This window comes from Gigantopelta aegis, chromosome 14 (assembly GCF_016097555.1).
Source record: "Gigantopelta aegis isolate Gae_Host chromosome 14, Gae_host_genome, whole genome shotgun sequence".
Classification (NCBI taxonomy): domain Eukaryota; kingdom Metazoa; phylum Mollusca; class Gastropoda; order Neomphalida; family Peltospiridae; genus Gigantopelta; species Gigantopelta aegis.
Genome location: NC_054712.1, coordinates 7,052,669 through 7,062,250, shown reverse-complemented (window position 1 = coordinate 7,062,250; position 9,582 = coordinate 7,052,669). Strand labels below are relative to the sequence as shown.

Here is a 9,582-nt window from a genome sequence, read left to right as displayed (position 1 = left end):
TTAAATGTGTTGAGTGCGTCGTTAAATAAAACATTTCTTTCTTTCTTTCACTCTTGGATAAAATTAGGAGTTAAACGTATTTGTACATTTAAAAAAAAAAAATCTGTACTACTGACATGCTGATTATACCACACATTTCCAAAACCTAGTGATAAAAGGTTCACGTTCCTGTAAGGAATGACGTCACGAAGGAAACCAAGGTATTTTGAACCAAATGGGTAATAAATAACCTATGCAATCTGAACGAGAAAACCGTAATGCATGATCAGGGCCTAATCTCTGCACAATAGATTGGAATGGACATTTGGCAAAACAGCTTTACAAAATTCAGTCCGTACAGAATATGATGGACAGATAACTACAAAAATTATAAATAATATATTTATTTATTTATTTATTTATTTATTTTCCAATACGTTTGTATGCATTTTTCTGAATCATACAATTCTTTAAATTTGTTTTAACACACATGGCAAATCTATCGAAAAAATAATCAAATGATTTATTGTTAAGTGCAAATATATTTCCAACCATTTTGTTCTGGGTGACTAGTCTCTCAGAATAGCTCGAATTTTGAAAGGTTTAGGAGAGTGGTCGAGTCCAAACTCTCCTTCCAACGATGGCAGCGGTTCGTCATCAGCTTTTACAAACAGAAACTTCTGAATCATGTTTGAAATGAACAGAAACAGCTCCATTCTTGTCAAGGCTTCTCCCAAGCAATTTCTGCGTCCAATGAAGAAAGGAATAAACTCTTCTGGTTTTGTGACTTTTCCATACTGATCGAGAAACCGGTCTGGTCTAAACATCTCCGGATCACCCCAAATATTAGGATCTGAAAGAACCGAATCAATATTAGCCACTATGATAGAACCATTGGGGATTCTATAACCTTTTAAGGTCGTATCCTCCAACACACCATGAGGCCCTCCCATAGGTGTAATATCACCGAACCGCAATGTTTCCATAATAGTTGCCTCGACGAAGGGAAGGTTTACTTTGTCTTTTAAGCCGACGAGTCGACTTCTTCCCACTATTCTGTTTATATCTGCAAAACATTTTTCCTGAATTTCTGGAAAATGCAGAAGGCACAACAAAAACCATCGGATTGCATTTCCAGTTGACTCAGATCCAGCGAGAAAAAGGTCTGTAATAGTTATACGAAGATTCTCTCTATCCATGCTAGTGTTCGTTTCCCCTAGTGATTCCTTGAGTTTCATTTCTTTGATATACGCACTGATAAAGTCATATATGTTGTCTTCATCATAGTGTTCCAAATGTTCGTCTATAGCAGGATTCATAAATTCGCCTTCGACCATCTTTGCATTTTTAATTGTACGATTGATCTTTAGCAAGTCTCCGGGTACAAAACGCAGTAGTGGCATACAGTCCGCCAATGGGGAAACAGACACATCCTCTGCCATTACCTTCAAAAGTTTTTCAAATTTCGGATCATTATATTGGAACCTTTTACCAAACACTAAAGTGCAGATTATGTTTGAAACGGCATTGTGAACAAGGTGAGTGATGTCTGTAACTTGTCCTCTTGTTGTGGCTAATTCTTCGAGGAATACAGTTGCCTCTTCTTGAATGTTTGCCTCCAGAATATTTCGCCCCATACCCAAGTGCCTCAGCGTTGCTACGGCAAATTTCCGTTGTTCTTTCCATACGGCTCCATTGGAGAAGAATACCCCCTTATTTCCGGCAACAATTTCTTGAACATACGTTTTAGGACGTGTTGTGAAGACGTCCCCTTTGATAACAAACGCTTCTTTCAGGTTTTCAAATCCGTTGATGACTACGACCAAACGGTTCCCGAAGTAAACGCTGAACACATCGCCATATTGTTTCCTCATTTTTTGGAATGACGTAATTGGGTTTCTTCCAACCTGCAGGAGGTTTCCGAGGATAGGTAGGGTGAAGAGAGGACCTGGGGGGATACCTCTGGGTCTGCGCGTACACGTCCAGAAAAATAGACAAACCATTGTACATACAAGACCAGTTGTCACATTCAGTGTTGAAATTCCTTCGAACATTGTACCTATCTTTTTTATTAGATCCAGAATTAGATTTTTATTTTGTTTTAAGTTTCCTTATCGGATATACTAGGTCGTTTCTTTGTTCTCTTGTTTTATTTTTCAATGTATAACGGAGGCAGTAAACGATACCTGTGATATCGAAATCCTTGCATCAATGGTTTGTTCTCAAAATTATTCAGAGTGAATTCTTAATATGTAGATCGCACCAGAGATAGCCTCAACAGTCTTCCACGTCACACACAAAAAGAGGTAACGATAACGAAAACAGTGTCAAAATGTTTGACAAATCTCTTTATACTTCAGAATGTTTTGTATTAGAACCACTGGCAATTGGTGAACATCTCCGAGCTAGACGCAAGATGTACTATTTGTTTTATTGTAAATAGTTATATATATATACGTGTGTACTTTGGGTCGATAAAGTAAAACCACGTGTTCATGGTGCATAAATGTACATTCAATTTTAGCACATGTTCTGCTCATTCATATTAACGACTAGGAATTTGCATGCATTAATAAGTAGACGAGATAATTTTAATATCACGCTTCTTTTGATAATATTGCTCGAACATCATCAACTATACACCTGTCTACAATTGTGGACTTTTTTTTACAGTTAGAATAGTTACAAACAGTCAAGTATACACTTGTCTCTAACTGTGACCTGTATGTACAGTGATAATGTAGTTGTAAGTACCTTAATATACACTTGTCTGTAACTGTAACTTTGTAGTTGAAAATATCTTAATATACACTTGCCTGTAATAGTGACCTTTATGCGCTGTTAATATATTTGAAACTAGCTTAATATACACTTGTCTGTAATTTGTAATTGTGACACTCATATATAGTGTTGCTGTAACTGTATTCATTATAGAGTTGCATTGCAATGCTTCGGTTCCTTGTTGACACAAACGGACTATAGTGTGTGGATGTAGATGGACATCATCAAATACACACGTCTGCAATTGTCTGTAATTTAGATTTTTTATATAGTGTTGTTTTACTTTATTCATTATAATAAAGTTGCATTGCAATTCATCGGTTCCCTCTTGGCGCAAACGGACTATAGTATGTTAATGTAGTTGAAAATGGCGAAGTATACACCTGTCTGAAATTGTGACCATTATATACAGTGTTAAAGGCATACTGTCACGGATTTAAGGGCCTTATTTCTTTAAAAATGAATAATAAATAAAAAGTACATTAATTGTTGGAAACCAAATCCAGCTATCGCATCACCTTAACTGAATCATGATGGAGTGAAACCCATGCCAACCCTCTCGGTAATTGTAGTTTGTGAATTATGGACCATTGCCATAAATCAATTATTTTCACAAAATATCATGAATAAATGGAGTATGGTGCTTACGAAGATGTTTGAATAAAGTACATTTAGGGACAAATCAAATTATTTTTGTTCACGTAATACTTTGTTAGGCCATTAAATTGGTCAGTGGTGTATGACAATATGCATTTAATGTAATTGCAACAGGCGAAGTATTCACTTGTCTGTAATTGTAACCTTCATATACAGTGTTAATATAGTTGCCTACCAGAATACACCCAGGTATACAAAATCAATTAAATGTATTATTATTATTATTTCTTCTCATATCAGTTTTACAACAACAGATCTGACTGGTGCGTTTTGAATGGTCCTTGATATATGAAATAAATGGTGGATCTTTTCTATACTTACAGGTGTCGAAATAGTTCGCTTAATTATTAAACTTACATTTCAAAATATAAATAACCCGTTAGCTTGATGAGTAATAGTTGTTGTTTAGTTAGCATTCGAATATTTGCTCGTCATTTTGATTGAATATTCGAATATACTTTTCAAGTTGAATACCGAACACTAATAATTATTATTAAACGTACACGAAATATTTATTTAATATGTACATAAGTAATATTTTATTTCCCTATTTTATAAAACATTAAATATTCATTGGTGTTTGATTATACTAATGGTTCGATATTGTCCATGATGAAGAGTAAACAGTGGCACCATGTCGTAATCGTACTGGCCTCGAGCAGATGTTTACTTTAATTTGTTTATGTCTTCCACAGTTTGACATCTGCTGATGCTACACATACACACATATATAGAGAAACATGCTCTGTCGTATAGAACAATCACAGAAGTCTAAGGTATTTACACCAAAAGCTGGAGCAGAAGGTATATTGCTTGACGTACAGGGAAAAATTGACTATTGGAAAGTTGAAGTATAAGAAGGATAAAACACAGACTATTGAACTGCGAGCTATTGAGATAACTATCAGGAAAGTTTAAGTTTGTTTTGTTTAACGATACCACTAGAGCAAATTGATTTATTAACAATCGGCTATTGGGTGTCAAACATTTGGGAAAATCTGACATATTGTCTCAGAGGAAAACCGCTACATTTTCACATTAGTAGAATGGGATTATTTATTTTCGTCATCCCACTGGCAGGATAACACATACCACGGCCTTTGATATATCAGTCGTGGTGCACTGGCTCAATTGAGAAATAGCCCAATAGGACTACTGGCGGGTATCAATCGCATACCGACCCCACATCAAGCGAGCTCTTTGCCACTGGACTACGTTCCGCCCTTTAACGATAGCAAATTACCATTGGTAGCTTAGCTATAACTTTGCTACCCATGACATTTGACATTACGATGACGACAACATAGATGACATTATTAATGCGTATATCAAGAATATGAAACTCAAGGAATCACTAGGGAAAACGAACAGATAATGAAGAGTTTAGATTCAAAACGTGATATATCCTTTTTTTTATGATAAGAAAAAGTAAGTTTTTTTTCTATTGTTTGCTTAATTGATTCATAAATACAAAAGTATGATATTATATGTATGGATACAACTACCATGTACACCAATTGTTCAAAAATTTTGCACTCTTATTTTCCTATAAATATAATTATATTAATATATTTTGTTTCAAAACGCGATATACCGGTATCAGTATTTTTTGTTGTTTTCTACAGAACAAGGCATACACAAATATTGCTAAATCATGAAGATATTGAAATAAAATAAGAAAATAGTATTACGCTTAACATTATATTACCTTAACGGTGTTTGGAGAAGGAAAAATCTAAATTGATGAGGAAGAATGTCTGAACACTGTTAGTCTAATTAGAAAACAGATAGAGATATTTCTTTCTGCAAGGCCGTGTCAAACCTAAATATATATAGTGAAAAGATAATAAAACGATTCAGTGTATAGAAATTTAGAATTGTTTGGAAGAATTTGTGATGACAAATATACTGGTAAAACTACTTGTGTTGTTGATCATGCTATAGCCTCATATGTATTAGACAAAATTATAAAATTTAAAGTCCTTGGTTTTGAATAGACATTCATAGCCCACTAATTATATCATTGGATGTTTTAATAACTGACCAACAAGAAGAAGACATTGAAGAAATTGAATTAAATCACAAAAATGGAATAATCGTCTGGCCGACATCCACAGAACTTTATTACGCTCAATCCGTTACATAACGGCATAGGAGGAGCATGATATATACACAGTAGTGACAAAATAGGATTTACACGAAGCATTAGTATAATCATATTAAAACAAATGCAATAAAGTAATAAAGACAATAGTATAATACAAATACCATAAAATAATAAAGACAATAATATAATACAAATGGAATAACGCACGCACGCACGCACGCACACAAACACACACATTCCGTATTTCGTGGATGTTCTATAGTCCGTCCGACAAGAAACACCTTTTTTCATGCTATGAAATTTACTACAAAACATATACTTCTGAGCCGACTGATTTGTAAGTTGCACCCATAAAGAGTACTGCTTTATTATTTCCTAAACACTTTCACTTAACTCCTTACGTGAAACCGAGCTGCAATTACTTACAAAAAAACAAACAGTTTTTATAGAATGATGGGACGAACTAGTGTTGTGACACCTTTCACAGCAATTTGTGTGCATCCATACACGACGCAATTATTTATTATCGTATAATTTGTCAAACAGTATTCACATATCGGAATTACAAACACAGAAATTGAATGCTTTCGTGCGCTGATTTTTGTATTCTGGTTCTCAGATTACTTTCTTGAAGACACCCATTTTACACAAGAAAAATAACTGTTTATTCGTGCAGAGTGGGGGTTTGAATGTATTTTTAATTGTAAAAATAGCGAATATCGTGGAGTTTCAATATTGTTAAATAATAATGTTGAATATAAAATGCAGATAATATTAGAGATGATAGTGGAAATTAACTCATTGTAGATATAACAACTTGTAATCTACGTTTAACATTAGTAAACCTATACGATCCAAATCCAGATAATCAGGATTTTTCAAGTTACTTTTACAAGTAAAATTGCTTAATAATACATATTATTTACTCGAGGGTGACTGGAATCAGGTTTTAAACCCATACATTGATACACTCAACTACGTAAATATTAGTAACCCGAATGCACGCGAAGCAGTATTAGATAGGAGCAAGATCTTGTTGATGTCTGGAGAGACCATAACCTCGAACTTCGTAAATATATTTGAAGGAGAAACACCATTCAAGCAGGCTCGATAAGATTTGTTTCTTAAAGGAATGCTTAAGCAAGGCTATTGGACTGGTGTGCATATTCAACGATATATAATGCACATTATTGCTTAATATCAACAAGTATATTATTATATTTAATTAATAAAACAGTTAAATGTGACGGCTATTAGATATAACAGGCGTGACCATTTTGTTCCATTCCAGTGAATACGCCCTCTGGCGAGCTGGTGGTTTCGTAATACTTAACGCATAACGTCTTGGAACTAGAGAAACAAATCTTCCGGGTGGAATAGAAAATAGTCATGCATTGCAATTTTCTGCAATAAAATACATCCCAGCAAGCCAGCAATAAGTCTATATTATTTTTCAATGCAAGAAAAAACAAAAACCCACCACTGTTAAAGTGGCAATACCGTCGCAGAGAGCCTGGTAAATCGTTTCAAGTTTTTGCTTTTTTCGTTTTGCCTTTTTGTGTATTTTCAGTTTGTTTTTGTGCCTCTTTGTCATCCCCGAGCCAGTGCTATCCTTTTCCACCCAGGATGTCCGCAGTGGATCAGAGCTACAACAACAACGCACCTGCTCAGGCTGAGCCTGAAAGTGAGTACAACCACCCGTTATACTTACACGCCCCTGGGGTTCACCCCACCCCTTACTGGGGAGGAGATCTGTAGGGCTCTGGGCTCCGTCGTAAGACACCTGATAGCGGCCGTACCCAAGGGGAGGAACACTTGGGAAATTCACCTGGACTCCCAAGAATTGAGAGACAAGCTAGAGCTGACCGGTCTCGCAGTCAGAGGACGCGAGTTTGAGATCCTGCCCCGTTTCCCTGGGGGCACGTGGGTTAGACTGAGGGGTCTGCCTCTCACCGTAGAGAACAGCTACATAAACGAGCTGCTGAAGAAATACGGCACTATTGTCGTAGGAGCAAGTTACTCTACGTGGCGTAACACCCACGTAAAGACGGGGGAAAGGACCCTAAAAGTTGACATTTTAAGGGACATACCCACCAGACTACAAACGTGTGACCACGAATGGTTTACTGTCAAATACAGAAACCAACCAGAGCTGTGTTTCAGCTGTGGCAAGCCTGGCCACCATCGATGGGATTGCCCCAATAGACAGTTTGAGTTTAAGGGTATCGATCAGGACGGGCAGGAGGGACAGGCCCAAGAGGACAGCACCCCCCTCCCACTCGCCCCAACAGGAGGAGAACTTGGTGATCGACACGTCGGAAACACCAGCGACGGCCCCATCAGAGGAGGAAGAAGAAGGAGAAAGAGAAAGTGAAGGAGAGGAAAGCAGGAGAGAAAGAAAGAGGAAAGAAAAGAAAGAAAAGAAGGAGAAAAAGAGGGACTTGTCATCCTCTGCGGAGGACGTGACACCGGAGAAAGCGTGCCACACGCTCCCTCCCCCAGCCCCTTCCAGGAGCAAAGGCCAGAAGTCCGCGAAGACCTAGGTCTAGCGGTCTCCACCCCACCCCCTCTTTCCTTACCGACTCGGGACTGCCCACGGACTGCGATTCACGAACACCCCCCTAAACCTAGCTAACGTTGACGACATGGACATGCCCCCGGACCACCCCTTTTGTGTCTTCGCAATGCGACCAGAGATAATAATAAGTGCATTCAGTTTGTGTGTTTTCAGTGTTTTCAGTGTTCCTTCTTGTGTTTCTGTGATGTTTCGTGTTCTGTGTTGTCTGTGTGTGTGTTTTTTCATCGTTGGAGTCATACTGTGTTCCACTGTGCAGTCGTGTGTAAATGTGTTGTTTCTATGTGTGACCAACCCAAACGTGCGCGAACCTATGTTGTGTGTTTTATATATTGTGTGTTTTCATGTGTTTTTTGTGTTACATCACGGACACGACCCCGGCCACCACCCCACCCTGCGGCCTGTAAGGCCAGGGCGAACGTTGGACTTGGTGTCCCACGGGGTCCCCGAGACAGGACCCGTTGCGAAATGTATTGTGTATATGTATGTCCATGTTCTTTTATTGTTATATTTGTTTCATGTGTTGTCAAACTCTTGTCATAACCATTACTATTATTATTACCACTACTATCATTATATGCTTAAAAGTTGGCAGTTATCAGCACCCACTTGAAAATTGGCACACTAAACGTGAACGGCTTTGTGAATAATGACACAAAGCGAGCCCTTATTCTAGATCTATTAAATACCGAAAAAGTTGACATAATCTGTTTACAGGAAACTCATTTCAATGATAAAGATAATATTAAAAACCTATTAAAAGAATTTAAGGGGAAATTTTATATCAATTCATGTAATGTCGGCCGAAAATGGGGGGTAGCTATTTTATTCAGAAAAGGTTTAGAAATAAAAGTAATTAATTCCCTTAAAGACGCGGAAGGGCGAGTTCTAAGTTTACTTTGCCAATTTAAAAGCCAGGTTTTTAACGTAGTTAATCTGTATTGTCCAGTGAACCCATGCCAAAGGGCTGAGTTCATTGCAAGCTGTGTAAATTACTTCTTCACAATGAATGACCAACGAACCGTGACTAACCGCATTCTGTGCGGCGACTTCAACTGTGTGGACAGTGTAACGCTTGACCGGACAGGCTCTAAGAAGCAGGAGCTTAGGGGCACTATAGGGGTTAAAGAATTAAATAACATTATAAACGAACATGCACTAACAGACGCATACAGATACTTATACCCAAACAGAACCTCTTACACATACCACAGTAAAGCTTATAAAACATACTCTCGCATCGACCGAATCTTAATCTCAGGGCGATTCGATTCTTGCTATTTTCAGTTGCATTTTCAGTTGCATTTTCAGTTGCATTCGGTTTTGTCTTTCAGCGGGAGAGGTCATTCATTTTTTCGTCCTAAACATTAAAGCCTTGAGCTGTTTATATCATATATATTAGTATACCACCATTGGACAAGTGTAAGTCACTAGCCGCCATATTTCCCATTGTATTTCCTTTGTGTTTTCTTGCAGGCTCCGT

At 37.5% G+C, this 9,582-nt stretch overlaps 1 protein-coding gene across 1 annotated transcript; it reads right to left on the bottom strand.

The window, feature by feature from the left end:
* Window positions 1–461: 461 nt before the first annotated feature.
* On the bottom strand, window positions 462–2,058 carry LOC121389421 (cytochrome P450 2J4-like). The gene has a single exon (XM_041521047.1). It carries the CDS (start codon window positions 2,031–2,033, stop codon window positions 549–551), a length of 1,485 nt encoding a protein of 494 aa, XP_041376981.1. The 5' UTR covers window positions 2,034–2,058; the 3' UTR covers window positions 462–548.
* Window positions 2,059–9,582: the final 7,524 nt, after the last annotated feature.